Genomic DNA, 18,617 nt, shown 5'->3' with positions numbered 1-18,617 from the left:
CCTCGTCACCCGCCCCCGCAGGAGCAAGCGTCAAGATCGAAGGATCAAACACTACTCACTCCCTTAACAATTATTTGTTTTGCAAATACTCACGTTTAACTTATCGAATGCCTTTTGGGATTTTGAAGGATATTATTTTTCAATATGGATAATATCTATAAAATGTTATTTTCATTTTTGTGGATAGTATCGGATATTTTTTTAGATCAATTTATCGATTGATTTCATATAAACTCATAAATTTAATACTGAAAGACCTGCGCATCACAGAAAAGAGAATATATTCCACAGCGCAACACAAAATACATTTTTGCGTGTCTCAAGGATCAAATTATGTGTCTCTAGTAGATTGTGGGTTGCTGAATCTGATGCCGTTCTCAGAAATTTATCAGCACGTCACAATTTTTTGCTACAGGTCGCCAAAGTTGTATAAAACATTGATTTTATTGATGTTTACCTAAAATTCGAAGTATATTTTATCAAACTTTTTTGTGATCTTTTCCACCTATCATGCAAAAGAGGACTTAAACTTTCATTTCAGATGTATTTTGATTGAAATTGCACGATTGAATTTAGATTAAACCGATTCTTAGAATACGCTTGCAGTCTCCATACAAAATTCTTCGTATCTCTTATATGGCAAAATACAATACTTTTCTAAACCATCAAAAAATAACTTTTCCGCGTCAAAAGTATTACAAACTTCGATGATAGGTGTTGTTATACACATTAAGTTTGAATTCTGTTGCAAATTAAGCAAATAAATTGCCTTACAAGCTGGCAAACTTGCATGCAAGTTGGCTGAAACAGTCAATTTTCGCATTTTCAACAACCAATATCTCAATAACTAGACGTGCTATGATATTTCTATAAACGGCAATGGATTTAGCAACCCTTAATTAAGTAAATAGAGGTATTTTGATGCAGGAGACAAAAACGTGTTCCGCAGTGTAATAAAACAATTGGATACCCTTAAAATGAATCCATAAATATATTGGGGCTCACGTTTTTGTGTTGACAGCGTTGAGGTGGCCCGTCTAATCAGTTAGGCTGAACTAAAACATATATATACAGTCAACTCTGCCTAACTCGATATTTCTCGCCGAAAACAAATCGATGATTCACTAACACACACTAACTCCATATTGAAAGGACCATCGAGTTAGGGAGGTATCGAGTTAGGGAGGTATCGAGTTACAGAACACAAAACCAGAGTAACTGCGATTAAGGCCGCACGGGACGTCATCATAATCACCCTATCCATTTCAAGAAGCAAATCTCAAGAACCACTCCATATATCGATGCGAAAATGTATCACTATGATTCTATATATGTAGTGCACAACCCGATAAATTTTCAGCTTCTTCGGTTCACTAAAACTCGAGATTTGCTTCCACAAAGTTTTGATGATTATTGTTAGAGTGAGACGAAAGATAGGGAAAATAACACGGTCTCCCGTGTCCCCTTAAAGGGACCATCGAGGTAACCATGCATACTAACTCTTACTATGATTTTCTAACTCGATATCGGGATACGGAATATCGAGTAAGGAAGAGTTGACTGTATGAAACTTCGTACTATTCAGAAAAAAAGTTGGAAATGCTAACGCACAAAACAATCTCATTCAATAATTTGTGATTAACTTGGAAATCTTACCATGTATCTAAATTATGTATGTTTTTGAAATCCAGATAAAAATATACAAAATACAAAACCACATGGCTTAGCTATCAATTCAACCACCTAACCCCAACTTTTTTATCAGTGTCCTCCCTTTGTAAACTTTACTGACACATCACGTGATTTATAGACAAGCATAAAGTGGTTTTACGAAGTGTCGAAATTTGCGTACCGTAATCCGGGGTAAAATTGATCATTTTTTTTGAATATTTCTTAAATATTTCGTTTGAAAATGCAAATAATGCAGATTTTATATTTTTAAAACAAGTACTGCCACCCATAGCTTGTAACTATATACTGCATTTTCTTTTCTGAAAGATTTAAGCATGTTTAAAAAAATGTTTTAAGTAATTTTTTTATTTAGCTGATATGGGGTAACATTGATCACCTATGTAAACAACGTTCGGTAATATTGAAAATGTCGTTATTTACTTAAACCATGACCCCCGAAGCCGAATATGAAGGCCAAACGCTTACAAGTCATTTACTTTTTGAGGTATTTTTAAAACTAAAAACACCTCGAACCACGGAATACGCCTAAAGGTAGGCAATTTCCTAAGAGAAATTTACATTCTTAACAGTAATTCGGTAATGTTGCCTAATTGAACATACTTATGAAAGTTTTGACAACGGAATCGTTTTCGGCGATGTCGTTTTTAGTAAGAATCGCATTTTCCTTGCTCATGTCGTTAACAGAACTTATGTGAAACATAAATGTTTGGTAGTATCATCCTTAACCATTAAAATCATTGTTTCGAAAAGTTGCCAAATTTGCGTATAAGGTAAACGCAATTTTCCCAAAAATCTTCACTTTTATTAGCTCATTAATATATGAAAGGGAAGCACCATTCATGGTTTGGAAATGTTCCATCAATAAATGATAATGTGAACTTTTTACGAGATGAGTCATTCCGATCAATGTTACCCCGCTGATCAATCATACCCCGGATTACGGTACCAGCATTGAAAAAAAACATATAGAAATTGAACGTTTTACCATAAGGTAATTCAGTAAACTGAACTTAAAACTTAATTTGATTTTCATGGGATATGTACTTCCCTGGTCTCATCGACATGTGAAATACATGTCAATTGTTCAAGCAACATGTAAAAGATCCGAGCTTGGAAACCTTTCTGACAAAAAGGAACACCGAAAGGGAGCATAATTAACAGTTGATTACCTGTGTATCAGCTTGGCATGCCTTGGACTGGCGGTGGTGTTGTGTGCAGGTGATTTGGCAAGGGACGTGTGCAAAGGAGACGTCGTACTGGAGTCCACATCAGACTGGTTTTCATCATCCTCGCTAATGGACGGTAGTGCAAGGCACGGTCCGTTATTTTCCGTTTCCTCCTCTGCCTCATAGCCCTCTCGCAAATTGTACGTGAGATCATGCTGTATATCGTTGGCAAACTCCTGCTGATACTCCGGATAAAGACGCAGTACATCGACTAACCCACTCAAATGAATGCTTTTCAAATCACAATAGGTAAGAGCCTGTACATTGAATATGCAAGAGATGAATATCTTGTAAAACTTAGTTGTAAATTAGTTTGAAACTTACTTTCACATCGCCACTACTTTTCACTATAGCATCTTGAGAGCCTTGATTGCCGGAACTTCCCTGGCTTCCATGTGTTAAATGTATACTTATATCACAACCGACTAAATCACCTTTTCCTGTTCGCAAAATGAAAACTCAAATTAGTTGCTCACATGAATAAATCAAAGTCAAATTCATAATCTTACCAAGAATGGCAACGACCATATTGTTCTGCATAACCTCCATGGAACCATTGCATATGTAATAGATATAGCTCAACGCATCACCCTTATGAATAAGGTACTCACCAGGAGCACAAAAGTTTGCTTTGATATGTAAAGATAAAAGTTTGAGACAGCCCTGGAACGAAACGCACAAATGGAATAGCAATGGCAAGGAATTAAACTTTTTGTAGCATGAACTTTGACAATAGATAAACTTGCGACGTGAGGCAAATGAGTTAAATTGGGCATTCAGTATGTAGTGCTCACAGCCGATTACAACGGAACCGCTATTGGGATTCATGAAACATTAAGACCCTAGTGAAATCGAAGCAAAAAGAACATGATAGACAAACAACTTTGGAGTGTTAACGTGCAGTTTGTTGATTTATCAGCAAGAGTCGTACATTTGATAATTACGATTAGTGCTGTAAAAATAGAGTTCTGCACCGAGTTAAGCACAATTTTTTTTTAAATTTTAAAGGGCATTCTTTGAATATCAGAAATTATATCAGGGGCCCAGATAGCCGTAGCGGTAAACGCGCAGCAATTCAGCATGACCATGCTGAGGGTCGTGGGTTCGAATCCCGCTGGTCGAAGATCTTTTCGTAAAGGAAATTTCCTCGATTCCCAGGGCATAGAGTATCTTCGTACCTGCCACACGATGTACACATGCAAAAATGGTCACTCGGCAAAGAAAGCTCTCAATTAATAACTGTGGAATTGCTCATAAGAACACTAATCTGAGAAGAGCAGTCTTTGTCCCAGTTGCGACGTAACGCCAGAAAGAAGAAGAAGAAATTATATCAAAATGCATGCATCATTTATTTTTATGTAATGATTCATTATGTAGTTTGGTAGAGTACTGAATAAATTATTACGCAATAAAAAAAAGGTGCGCAGTGATTACACAAAAAAAACCTAATTTGAAATCGTTATGATACATTTTTGAAACCAGATTTTGCTTCCATATACGAAAACGTCCCATTGCACAGTTAACAGCTTAAAATGTGCTCACTTGATCTATCACATTTAATTTATTCATTTATAGTAAAGCCAGAGATGGACAAGAAACCGTTTCCATTTTTCCATCATTATAACATGCCTTTTCTCATGCCTGCAACATAGGCAGTCTGCCAACCAAAAGCAAGCTTCTCTGGCATAAATTACCTTACACTCAATACCCATACTCCCGCATAAATTGGCGATGCAGTGGACTCCATGGTCTACAGTAGGCTAGTTATAAAATGTAACATCAATTACTCCAACTTTTCTATATTGGTTTGCAACCTGACCACTAGTGTGGGACAAAATTTAGAATTCCGTTCCAGTCCACTTTTTGAATTGCATTTGGTCCCATAACAACTGTGCAAAATTTCAGCTCGATCGGTGAAGTTATATTTTAGCGCCAGCCGTTCAAAGTTTGTATGGGATTTACTATGGAAAAACTTACTTTTCCAAAGAAAAATCGCCAGAGGTCGCCCATTGACCTTTATAAAACTGCTGAACACAGACTTCGATAGGTATTTCTACGATGAAGAGTTGCCGATCGAGCTGAAATTTTGCACAGTTGTTATGGTATCTAAATGCAATCCAAAAAGTGAACTGGAGCGAGAATCTAAATTTTTCTTATAACCGTGTCTCAGGCTACCGGAAGCACTATGGGCAGTTTCCATACAACTGGCGGCCAAAAATAATTTTTCCATCTCATGTCGTATTTATGAGTTTTGTGATACAAATTTGATAAACCAGTTTTCGAGACAAACTTTTGAATAGGGCCTATAGCGAAATAATAAGTTGTGCAAACCATTATAAATATTAGAACTTACATAGAAATGATGATATAAATGATTTAGCGATATTCAGTTATTCTCTGAATTATTTTTTAGCTGTTTTTAGTAGAAAATGATTAAAAATATTGGAAAAAGTCAAAAAGCCCTATATTAAGTACAAATTTGTGCTGCTAAATTCGTCACGATCCTTTCTTTTTCATCTCAAAGTACCCTTGGATATAAATTTTAGCCTGGAACAACTTGGGACTTAAAAGTATGGGATGTGTAAAGTATTGATAAAAAATCAAATATATTTTTTTCAGTGCACTCTCTGCATTTTCCGACCTAAACCATTCTATTTTAATAAGATAGCTCTTTGAATATGCTTTCGGACAGTGTATAAAGATCTGTATAAAATATTACGATTATGCAGTATAGTGTATTCAATGTGTACCTTGTGTTTGCACTGAATTCTTTATTTTTCTTCAAAACTCTAACTTTGACATACTGTATCAATTAAACTATAAAAGATCTTGGCCTGATATTCCAGAAATATCTTAATTTAAGTGTTTACTATGGAATGATGTACAAGAAAAACCTATCAGAAAGAGTTATTTTTTCGATTATTGGTCACCTGATCACCCATAGTGCTGACGTTGCAAGCGCCATTGTTGCATAAAAAATAAAAGATCACCAGCACTGAGAATGCTTGTTAGTCCCAAGCAGTCGACTGGTTAGTTCCTTCAAAGTAGCTGATCTACTAGGGTAGGTGCCAAGCGCGAAAAGGGTGATGCGATCATCATCAAGACGGAAGAGTCCAAGTACTCGGAAGTCCTGAAGGCGATGCGCAGTGACGCGAAGCTTGCGGATCTAGGAGCCGACGTACGCAGTGTCAGACGCACTCGTACAGGTGAAATGATCCTCGAGCTTAAGCGCGACAAGGAGCGCAAGGGCGCCGCTTACAAAAGCTTGGCGGAAGAGGTCCTTGTCGCTGGTGTTGAAGTGAGGGCTCTGACGCAGTCAATGACTCTGAAGGTGATGAACCTTGACGAGATCACCAACGCAGAAGAGCTCGTCACGGCACTGCAGCAACAGTGCGAAGTTCAGGTGCCCACCACCGCCGTTCAGCTACGGAAAGGTCCGGCAGGTACTCAGGTGGCCTTAGTACACCTACCTGTGGCGGACGCAAACAAGTCCGCTAAGGGAGGTAAGATCAAGGTTGGTTGGTCAGTATGTTCACTGAACATACATGAGCAACCGGTGATCTGCTTTAGGTGTAGGGAACCTGGACACAAGTCCTGGGGCTGTAAAGGCCCTGATAGGACCAAGTTGTGCAGGTGTTGTGGTGAAAAAGGTCATAAGACACTAGGCTGCAAGAACCCTCCGAAGTGCTTGATTTGTTCTGGCAAGTCCGTGAACAACAATCACCCAACGGGAGGCTCAAGGTGCCCGACCTTCAAACGAGCCATTAACGAAAAGTCACAGTGCAGGTAACGCAGCTGAACCTGAACCACTGTGACGCAGCTCAGTAACTGCTGTATCAGTCAGTTGCTGAGTGGGGGACGGACATCGCCATCATATCGGACCCATACCGAGTACCCGCCGGCAACGGCAACTGGGTCGTGGATGGATCCGGAAAAATGGCGGCAATATCGACAACGGGTAAATACCCTGTCCAGCAGTTGGTGTCTACTACCTACGAGGGCTACGTGATCGCCAAGGTAAACGGGGTCCTCTTCTGTAGCTGCTATGCGCCTCCGAGTTGGTCGACCGAGCGGTTCACGCAGATGCTGGACTGTATGACGACCGCGCTGACAGGGCGAAGGCCAGTTGTAATAGCGGGTGACTTCAATGCCTGGGCCGTGGAATGGGGAAGCCGTAACACGAACCAGCGAGGTCAAATCCTGCTTGGAGCACTGGCCGTGTTAGATGTCGATCTGGCTAATGCTGGTACCAAAAGTACCTTCAGCCGTAACGGAGTGAAGTCGATTATCGACGTTACTTTTTGTAGTCCTGGCCTAACGAGTAGTTCGAACTGGAGGGTAGACAATGCCTACACTCACAGCGACCACCTGGCGGTTCGCTACAGTATCTACTACAACAACAGCAGGCAGCGGGTTGAGGAAGCGGCTAGGTCAAGGCCAAGCCCTCGTAGGTGGAAGACATCGTACTTCAATGATGAAGTACTTAGGGAGGCGCTCCGCCGTGAGCGTAACCTACTCGGCCTAAGTGGGGACGAACTGGTAGCGGTGCTGACGCGTGCATGCGATGCGACCATGCCTGGAAAAGTCCACCCTAGGAATGGGAGACCACCGACGTACTGGTGGACTCAAGCTATTGCGAACCTGCGCCGTGCCTGCCTACGGGCCAGGAGACGGATGCAGCGAGCACGTACCGAGCAGGAGCGTGAAGAACGACGGGCGGTGTTCACCGCTGCCAAAGTCGCGCAGAAATCCGAGATAAGCGAGAACAAAAAGGCCTGCTTCGAATGACTCTGTCAGAGTGCCAACGCGAACCCGTGGGGTGATGCCTACAGGATCGTTAGGGGTCATGCACAAATTACGTCACGCTCCAAGGGGGGGAGAGGGGGTCGAGCCAAGCGTGACAAGCCTTACAAAATTTTCGGAGAACTCATACACAGTGTGACAAAGAGGGGGGAGGGGGTCGAAAAAGTGGAAATTTAGCGTGACATAATTTGTGTACCATCCCTTATGGCGAAGACAAGAGGTGCAATTGCTCCTACGGAGCAATCTCCACAGATGCTGGAGGGGATCATCGAGGGGCTCTTTCCGCGCCACAACCCTAGCCCATGGCCTCCTTTTGTAGGACAGCCGGGGATTGGGGCTGGCGATGAGGATAGAGTAACCGATGAGGAACTTGTAGGGATTGCAAAATCCCTAAGCATGGGGAAGGCACCAGGTCCGGACGGAGTTCCAAACCTGGCCCTCAAAGTCGCAATCTTGGAGGCTCCCGATATGTTCAGATCTACTATGCAGATATGCCTGAACGAGGGAGTATTTCCAGATGCGTGGAAGAGGCAGAGCCTGGTACTATTGCCAAAGGCGGGGAAACCACCCGGTGACCCGTCGGCGTATAGACCAATATGCTTGATTGACACGGTGGGGAAAGTGCTCGAGAAGATCATCCTCAACAGACTGTCGAGGTACACCGAGGTTGTAAATGGTCTCTCAGGCAACCAGTTCGGCTTCCGGAAAGGGAGGTCCACCGTAGACGCTATCCTGACGGTTAAGAAAACCGCTGAGATAGCACTCCAGCGTAAGAGGAGGGGTATTCGCTACTGCGCAGTAGTGACTCTGGATGTAAGGAACGCATTTAATAGTGACAGTTGGGCGGCTATTGATGATGCGCTCCTGCGTCTGGGGATACCCGAGTACCTGTACATGATTCTCGGAAGTTACCTCCAGAATCGGGTATTAGTCTATGACACAGAGGTGGGTTGGAAGTGCTTTCACATAACCTCAGGAGTCCCGCAAGGTTCCATCCTGGGTCCGGTGTTATGGAATGTCATGTACGACGAGGTGTTGAGATTAAAATTCCCGGCGGGTGTGGTCATCGTTGGCTTTGCCGACGATATTACGCTGGATGTCTACGGTGAATCGATCGAAGAAGTGGAATTGACTGCAGTCCACTCGATCGCAATTGTGGAGGAATGGATGAGCTCCAGGAAACTGGAATTGGCTCACCACAAAACTGAGGCTGTTGTTGTCAACAACCGAAAGTCGGTGCAGCAAGCGGTGATCAGTGTAGGCGACTGCACAATCACTTCGAAGCGCTCCGTCAAACACATGGGGGTGATGATCGACGACAAGCTTACCTTCGGTAGCCATGTCGATTATGCCTGCAAGAGAGCCTCCACAGCTATTGTGGCACTGTCCCGGATGATGTCCAATAGCTCTGCGGTGTACGCCAGTAAGCGTAAGCTTCTGGTCAGTGTCGCCTCGTCCATACTGAGGTATGGTGGCCCGGCTTGGGGCACGGCTTTGAGTACCGATAGCTACCGTAGCAAGCTAGAGAGTACTTATAGGCTAATGTGCCTGAGGGTTGCGAGCGCGTACCGTACCGTGTCACACGATGCACTATGTGTCATCACCGGTATGATGCCTATTGGTATCCTTATCATGGAAGACATAGAGTGCTTCGAAAGGCGCGGCACAAGAGGCATACGCAGGACTGCCAGACTGGCCTCCATGGTCAAATGGCAGCGTGCGTGGGACAGTTCCACCAAGGGAGTGTGGACTCACAGGTTGATTCCGAGGTTAGATATCTGGGTCAATAGGCGCCATGGGGAACTAACATTCCACCTAACACAGGTCCTTTCGGGCCATGGATGCTTTAGACAGTATCTACACCGTTTCGGTCATGCGGGTTCTCCCGAATGTCCAGTTTGTGTGTTTGCCACATGCGGTCGGGACACGACTCCGGACAATTTGGTCCAGAGGATGTGTGCAGACGAGTTTGGCTGGAATGCCGTTTCATCGGCTATCACCCACATCGTCTCGGAACTCCAAAGGAGGTGGCGTGTGGACTCGAGGAGTGACTAGTGCAGACGCTAATCAACAGGTGGTCCAAGGGTTCGCAGTCGGCTACGTAGGTCATACCGGTGCCCTACGGTCGAAATCGACCCTTACAGCGATTAAGTGGCCGCGGGGAGAACATCCTGGTAGCGCTGCTGTCGTGGCGCCGGCCTACTGGGTGGATACGAGCCTCTGGTTGTTCGGGGCAGGTGGAGGCCCCTTCGTCAGCAATCCCAGCTGGTGCTAGCTGATAGGGCCTGAGCCTTCAGTAGGTCAAATTGCGAAGCCCGCAGTATCAGTTCTTGATACCTGCGGTGCAGCTGGGCGCGGGCTTAGTGGTCGACCCTGCCCGCTTTCAGCGGACAACGGGAGGTGAGGACCACCCGGGAAGCTGGCAATGCGCCAGCATGCTACCTTGGTGGACCCTCCTAAGTGTCATCGATGTTCGTTGCTGCATGGCTACGCAGCTAACCTGGAGGATGCGATGTGCAATAGCCCCTCTCCGAAGCAATGCCTTCTTGGTGGTCCCGGAGAGACGAAGGGTTTGGCGGCAATGGAAATGGTTTAGTGGGTCGGAGGTGTAGTCCTGTTTACTGCTTGTACGTAGTCAATGGTCCCCAACCCCCCAGACTCGGTCCGGAGTCTGTTGAGCAGATTACCCCCCATTGCTTAGAAAAAAATAGCTGATCTGGCTGTACTGGAGTAGCAACCATGGGTGACCAATCAAGCTTAAGCTCAAGGAATCAACTGGTGAACACAGATTTGATGGAGATTGTTTCTATTGATAACGGCCGTGTAACGTATGGTCGGTGTACCATTAGTAGACAGTCTACTTAGGAAAACATAAGTGGCTATTCAGAGCCGTTTTGTTATAAATCGATACGAATTATTTTTTGACATGAAGGTCAGGAGCATTAATGTATAGCTCGATTTTTTTTGTAGCACTACTAAGAGAAACTTTTTAAACTTTCAGTCGTCGCGCGGTTTGACGCCGTCCGAACCACCACGCTGATGCCGTGTACACAGTATGGTAAGCGAGGTTTTTTCACCACTGTTGTACAAAATACAACAGCGCAACGACTGAAGTGTTAATGAAACAAAATAAACGAAGAATTAAGCACTTTTTTGCTTCAACCGAAAGCTTTTGATTAATATGTAAAAGGAAAAACATAAAAGTTTTGTGAAAGTACGATATTGGTTTGTGTTTTGCCTACGTCGCGAAGCTACTATAAAAACGGAAAATAAAAATAGTGCTACTATAGTGCTACTGTGGCACAAGCGATATTGAATACAAAAATATGATTTTTCGTAGTTTTCATATTTTTGTATCCACAAAACCAAGATAAAAAGTTTTCAAAAGACGTAAAAATAATACAGCTCTATTTTTCAATTTTATTCGAATATTTGTTCTAAGATGTGCGTCTATTGATATACCAACCTTAAGCAATCTTTACAAATTGAATTACGCTGGAGGGTGTGAATTGCTATCATTATGATGTAACAATTAATTAAAATGACTTTTGTGTAAATATAAAAAGCTTTATAGAGGAGAACGTTGGTATCAAAAACAGCCATTATGAAATTTGTATATAAACCCATATAAAATGACATCCAAATGCAAAAGCATACCTGCGACGCCGACTCAAAAATAGGCAGCTGCAAAATCTCTCTGTGTAGATGCATCGAGATGTCCCCTCTCAACTCCTCGGGGAACTCCTTTAGGATCTGCAGGGTCAAGAAAATATCACCTTCGTTATTATAGGTCATATTTGTCTAACGTGACCATCATTTACTCACCTCGTACACATCGATCCCATGATTTAACGACCACATCGTCTGAAAATAGTCCTGCATTCGCTGCTTCAGCTCTTTCGGCATCTACGAATGGAACATGCATCAGGATGCATTTTTCCCGGGAGACGAAAGAAAATAACATGAAGGGAAAAAACAAACAGAATTCATAATATTTTCCGCTGCCATTCCGCGAGAAAGCACAAGTTCGGTTGGGGTGGTGCATTGCGGTGAAAATTCACTCACCTGATGCAGAGCGATGAAATCTTTCAAATCACGCCACTTGCTTTGGTACAGTGAACGCCGTGAATACATCCGTTGTATAATAGCAGTCACGTTTCCGAACACTACGGCATGCATCAGAGCTGAAACGAGAAAAGTAAAAGCACAAACTAATCAGGTTCCTGAGCATACATTGACAATAAATAGAGGACGTACTTCGTAAATCCACAGATTCTGTGAATTGTACATATGCGACTTATAGTTGTCGACATTCGTTTAGCCGAGAACCATTGTTTCCGAAAAGTGTCAGAACAACCGAGTTATTACTTTAACTGTAATTTTTTTGTTCGTGATTAAACTATAAGTAATACTTTTTCATGAGTAGACGATATACGAGACATTCGTTTAGCCGAATGGCGAATGAGTGTTTCTTTAGAATATATCATGAAGTATCTAGTCTTCAAGGTGTGATTTGAAGTTTGAATTAAAAAAAATATAAGCTCTTTTTGATGTACTTGGAGCAATAATTTAAAAAAAAAATGATAACATGGGTAATATGACAAAACTCTTTTTTATGAAAATGGTTACCATGTTTGTTATGGTTATGTTTGTTATAAAATAAAACAAATTTTTCAAGAAAATAGTTCTGAATAAGCAATAAAATGATATGACAAAAAGGGCATAACTCGTTTTTTAGTCATTAAAATACCAAAAAACTTGATTTGATTGGTGAACAACACAGATAGTTTGATTGTAATCGCTACAAACTGAAATTTTACTGTACAGTTTGTCCCAACTTTTTTTGAGTCTTGTCGAAAACATTTGAGTAGTGTTGTTAAAATGTTCAAACGTTTAAATGCTTAGAATTAATATATGGTGAAATTAAAAAGAGTTTCATTGTAGTCGGTCTTACTTGACGTACAATACAATATGTACCAAATTATTCTATGCAAAGTTCCTTCCAAGTCGTCTTGGACATAAAAAAAATGTTGTTTGTATGAAATTAAATGCGGCTCGGCTAAACGAATGTCGTCAAAAATGTAATTTTCTGTGTTTTGACGATTCTATGACCCCGAATGCCACTACCCCGAACGCCACTACCCCGAAAGCCATTACCCCGAATGGGTCATTACCCCGAACGCCACTACCCCGAATGGGTCACTGCCCCGAACGCCATTACCCCGAATGGATAACATTTTGAGACATATTCTAGTTAGAAAGTGGGGAGATAATTGTCCGATTCCTTTTGAGTATTTCACGAGTTTGGCTCAAAAATGTATTTTTCAAATATTAGAAGATAAAAAAGCAGCTAGTTGTTCAGCAAATAATTTGTACACACTTAGTTTTGTCCTCTAATTTTGGGAAGATTCACACAGCCACATTGCGATGCTCTGAAGAACAGCCCATTTCGAAAAGAATGGTGAATTTATTATGAGAAGAATAGCTTTAATATGTACAAAATAAGGATGTAGTAAAATCTCTTATTGGACGTCGGTAGCCACTTCCTTTATTCATTTTATAGGTGTCGGGCATTAAGATTAAGATCGTCTTAAAGATTTCGTTCCGTAAACGATGGTAATGGAAGTTTACCCTGAGATAGTCGCTGCAAAAGTTGTTCTATGGAACCCGCCTAAAAACCAACCTAATAGACGACCGTTCCGCTATCGCACTTGTACACTTGTACATGTTAGAAAAATCGGCGGCCTCTGATTGACGCTACAGTAAGAACTTTTGTTGATTTGTGGGATCATTAATTTGAATTTCTGTGATAACCACAAAAAATTTTTTTTTTTGATTCAAGATAATGAAGAAATGATGGCAGAAAAGTGGTGGGTAAATCCATAAGAGATCTGTCTTTTTTAATACAAGAATATAAAGGGAGAAGGAAAATTTTTGATTAGAATTACACTGCGGAACACGGTTTTGTCTCAAGCGCCAAAATACCGCTATTCACTCAATTAAGGGTTGCTGAATCCATTGCCGTTTTCAAAAATATCATAGCACGTCTAGTTTTTGAGATATCGGCAGTTGAAAATGCAAAAATTGACTATTTCAGCCAACTTGCATGCAAGTTTGCCAGCTTGTATGGCAATTTATTTGCCTAATTTGCCACAGAATTCAAACTTTATGTGTACAACAATACTTATCAACAAAATTTATAATACTTTCGATGCGGAAAAGTTATTTTTTGATGATTTAAAAAAGTATTGTATTTTCCCATACAAGAGAAAATAAGAATTTTGTATGGAGACAGCAAGCATGTTGAAAAAATCGGTTCAATCTAAATTTAATCGTGCAATTTCAACCAAATAATATCTAATATGAAAGTTCACGTCCTATTATGCATGCTTGGTGGATTAGATCACCAAAAAGTTAGATAAATTATACTTTAAATTTAACGTAAACATCAATAAAAACAGAGTTTCATGCAACTTTGGTGACCTGTAGCTAAAAATTGTGACGTGCTGGAATATTTCTGAGAATGGCATCAGATTTAGCAACCCCAGATCTACTAGAGACACATAATTTGATCCTTGAGACACGCAAAAATGTAATTTTTGTTGCGCTGTGTTATAGCAGGAATCACTTTAGTGAATGCCTTCAAGATATATTCCTTTATGAAAAGCTGTTCTATATGGAAATATTAGTGACTAGCTTATCAAACAAAAACGTGAAAGAACAGCCTCTTTAAAAAAGAAGGGCAAATTTCTGGTGAAATGTTTGCAGCTATGACGTGAATGATCACTGTAACAACGTGATGCTATGACACAACCTATATTCATAAGAAAGAAAAATATTTGTTCAAAAACAAAATTGAAATATGAACACCACCAACAAGTCCAAATACCGGTGATTACGCATCTGTTAAGCAATACCATATTGAGGGTTATGGATTCGAATTCCTTTCAGTCAATAAAAGGCTTATTTTATTAAAGCCCATTGTGGGTGGTTGTCCTCGAAATGTTACAGCCCATTCACAATATGTAGAATTTCCATACAAAAAATTAGTACGAGGGGGTGAGTAGGTGTTAAAAATGGCAATTGTTGGCGAAATGAAATTTGTGAATGAACCCTTGAATTGCGAAGGTGCCCACTGAGCTGATAAACAGGTACTGTCTCAGAAAGAATGAGAAGAATATAGTTGCCATCAAGATATTTCGAAAGAATAAATATATGATGAACATTTTACCGACGAATTTTACGTGCCATTAATTACCAGCCTTCATTAGAGACGCATTTTTGCACGCAAAACAAGATACTGTACTGTATCTCATACTATTCGGGGTAATGGCTCATTCGGGGTAGTGGCGTTCGGGGTAATGACCCATTCGGGGTAATGGCGTTCGGGGTAATGACCCATTCGGGGTAGTGGCGTTCGGGGTAGTGGCGTTCGGGGTAATGGCGTTCGGGGTAATGGGAAGGAGCCGTTCTGACACTGGTTTATTTTTCAGTGCATGTGTGCTTAGTCACCTACTCATGAAAGAGTATTAGATCAAATATAACTACGACCAAAATACATTCTGGTAGAATGTAGAATCATTCTTCTGTTCCATTTTAGCAGTTCGGCTAAACGAATGTCTACCACTGTATCTATGCGGTTATGATTATGATGCAAGAAGTCTACTTATAAATCTATCTGTAAAAATGGTCAAACTAATGACTTTCTCACGTCATTCATCTGCGGAATTGATATGCATAGGAATATGCACCCGTATTCCAAAAGAGAGAGAGAGAGAAACTCCGCTCGGTGCTTAATAATTGGAAGCAACAAGAATTGGAACCAATGAATCATGCATATTTTATGAACCATGCAACCTTGAATTGAGGGTAACGATGACAAAACCGATAAATTGACTGATTGTTAAAGTTTTCATTCAATTGGAATCTGGAGAACATTTAAACTTAATCATTCTCCTGATTGGTCCAAAATTTTGAATACCGTTTTGTCTCAAATGCCGATCAGACTCAAATTCCGAACATTCGACTTTTATATGGCGATTTAGTTGAAATATTTCGCTGAAGTAATCAACAAATTGCCAGTAAATGGCAATCAATTGGAATTCAGTTTTAACGTTTTTCAATCTATTTTATTCAATGGGAGTAATAATTATTCTCTGGTTCGAGGTCAGTAAAAATAGCCCAGATACGATTTATTCTTGCTGTTCGGAATTTAAATCAAGATTTTCAGAACATGAGAACACAGAACATTTTTTATTTTAATGAGAATGAACACAGTGTTCGGCATTAAAATAAAAAAATTGTAACATACTTTTACGTTAAAAAATACAAACATAAATTAAATCAACATGTTTATTGACAAATCCAACAGCTTATAGTCAAGCTTTGCAAATAAATAAATATTTTCACAAATATCATCTAATTCATTTAGCCTTTTGGTTAAGATAAATTCAAGAGCACAAATATAGATAACCAGACATCCGTTCAAGTTGAAATTTTAATCGATTGGTCACCACCATCGTATGTATGATCGGTCGAACTAGTTCGATCTAGATTTGTGCTCTTTAAAATTTGAGATTTGGCTTCGGTTCATCTTTACTTTAAGACGAATTCTATGTCAAATCGGTCAGTCTTAGAACTCGACCACCTTCGATTTATATTAAATTTTGCACATGTTTTTGGTATGCTAGAATAAGTGTTTTCCATAGAAAAATTGATCATTTTAACTCAAGTATAACTTTTTGTCCTAAACATCTGTTCATTATCAAGATTCTATGGTGAAAATTTAATAAATATTAAAAATGGAGTTTTTGTGTAATTTAAAAGTTAGATTTTGTTTTTGATTTTTTTATGAAAATAAATGAAATATTTTTTCAGTGTTTATTTTTTTCTTATAGTCCAAACGGTTCACAACAACTTCTTCATAGAACTTTTTACTCAAAAATCAACAGTTTCGGTGTTAAAATTTTTCAAATAAGTTGCATGCAAAAATTTATAGGCCATTTTCAAAAGTTATACTTCAGTTAAAATGATCAATTTTTCTATGGAAAACACATATTATACAATACCAAAAACATGTGCAAAATTTAATCCAAATCGAAGACTATCGAGCACAATTTTTATTTTTTTTCGACTCATTCTGGATGGAATTCTTCTTAAGGGTTCGGAATACGAGTCAAAACGGTTCACGCATAGGAAAAGCTACATGTGATTGAGTACAATCCACTCATAATCGAGCACAGGCGGATTTACTCAAAATTTGTGTTGAACTTACAAACCCATTCCTCTGATTTCTAATAATATTAGGCTCTGTTTAGTGCTAAAACGATTGATTACACAGCGTGGTATTTTTTTTTCGGCTTCCTTTTATGATCTTTAGATTTTGATTTATTAACTCAGGGTGCCACTTTGATTTTTTCCGAAAAACATTTGTTTTTATATTGATCTAAATCTTATGGACATATCGTCTCAGCAACGATGGAAATCTACCTCAAAAACGGTGGGAAGACAAAATCATTGTTTTATATTTTTTATGTTTTAAACTAGATAAGTTACACAAATATACAATGAACTGTAACCATGATATTAAATATGTTAAAATTTGAGCATAATTAAAACACAGGTCTAGCGAATGAGAGCCACGGCCGTTTCTTTTCGGTCATCATATTACGCTTACTGAAAGTGTGTTCTTGTTTTTGACATTCTCATCGACTGAACCTTCCAGCACAGACAAACAGACGTCACATTCTCATCATTTCGTTCGCGTTTGACGTTTACACACTACTACCATCTTTTGATCCATCGGCCAAACACATCGATTTCAACATTGGGTGTACATCTCCTCGGGAACTATGGTTTTGATTGCGATTTTTTCAAAGTTTTACGTCAATAAGAATATTACTCAAATCTTGGCACAGTGTGCGGCGTACCCTCGTGCTGTGCGTACACAAATTCTTTCTACTTCGGAAGTTTTGAAAACTACATAAAGCAATAACACATTACTTCACAGTACCAGTACCTTTAAGTGCTACTTTTCTCAACCTTTTGATCCCTGTTTGATCCTTGTTTCGACCCATGCCTTTGAGTTTTCGTTGGACCCGTTAGGAAAAGCTAACGGTGATATACCTTCTTGGACATCGTCTTGGAAAAAAAAACCTCTATAAAGGTCACTTCCATATATTCACTGAATATGATTGCTACCACGAACAAATGGACAGCGAATTTCCTCATTCACAACTTCCTTCCAAAAGAGAAGGCTTTGAACTGTCACAAAACGTAGTAAAAATGGAGGAAAGGACCTTTCTTCGGAATACACGCTTTCTTTCAAAGGTAAAATAGTTAATGTTAAAAATTGCATCGAAATGAGCAATCAGTTCGATGCTTTAGATAAATGTTTCGAACATCAAGTCAAAGTAGCCTCCAGCCCAGGCTCTTTTATTCAAGTAAGGAAACAAAGAGTGCCGCCAATCGTGGTCAGTTGTTTCGAATTTGGGGGATTTAGGCAGGAAATCTTGAACTCTATTAGGGGAATCAAGGTTTCCTTCCAAACTCGCAAAGAAAGGAGACTCTCGCGTTTTGCCGGAAACTCTTAGGGATCGCGAACTTCTTTTCAAACATCTGAAGAGAAGAAGCACAATTTTTTACTTATGACGACAAATCTGAACGTTTGTTCAAAGTCGTCTTAAAAGGTCTCTCAAGTGACTATAAGTCACCTAAAGAGATTGAAAATGGAATAAATGATTTACATGAACTTTCTCCAGTCCAAGTTATCAAATGGCTTCCTCGAGTATTTTATTTAATTCACTTTAACAAAAGTGATCTGTATAATATCGAAGCTTTAGAAAAAAAAAGTAAAACTTATCTTCGATGTTCATGTAACATGGAAACATTTTCAGA

At 40.0% G+C, this 18,617-nt stretch overlaps 1 protein-coding gene across 9 annotated transcripts in view; it reads right to left on the bottom strand.

The window, feature by feature from the left end:
• Window positions 1–18,617, bottom strand: part of LOC5569573 (potassium voltage-gated channel subfamily H member 8) — a 187,111-nt gene that overhangs the window by 11,048 nt on the left and 157,446 nt on the right. For all 9 annotated transcript variants that reach the window (XM_021844060.1, XM_021844061.1, XM_021844062.1 and 6 more), the window contains 6 exons: window positions 11,787–11,905; window positions 11,547–11,627; window positions 11,379–11,474; window positions 3,428–3,581; window positions 3,243–3,358; window positions 2,862–3,175 (listed from right to left, as the gene is read on the bottom strand). In XM_021844060.1, the coding sequence (XP_021699752.1) occupies window positions 2,862–3,175; window positions 3,243–3,358; window positions 3,428–3,581; window positions 11,379–11,474; window positions 11,547–11,627; window positions 11,787–11,905 (880 nt within the window). The remainder of the gene's footprint in view (window positions 1–2,861; window positions 3,176–3,242; window positions 3,359–3,427; window positions 3,582–11,378; window positions 11,475–11,546; window positions 11,628–11,786; window positions 11,906–18,617) is intronic.

The sequence above is a fragment of the Aedes aegypti genome, chromosome 2, assembly GCF_002204515.2.
Source record: "Aedes aegypti strain LVP_AGWG chromosome 2, AaegL5.0 Primary Assembly, whole genome shotgun sequence".
NCBI classification, from domain to species: Eukaryota; Metazoa; Arthropoda; class Insecta; order Diptera; family Culicidae; genus Aedes; species Aedes aegypti.
This window is presented reverse-complemented; position numbering and strand designations above follow the sequence as displayed.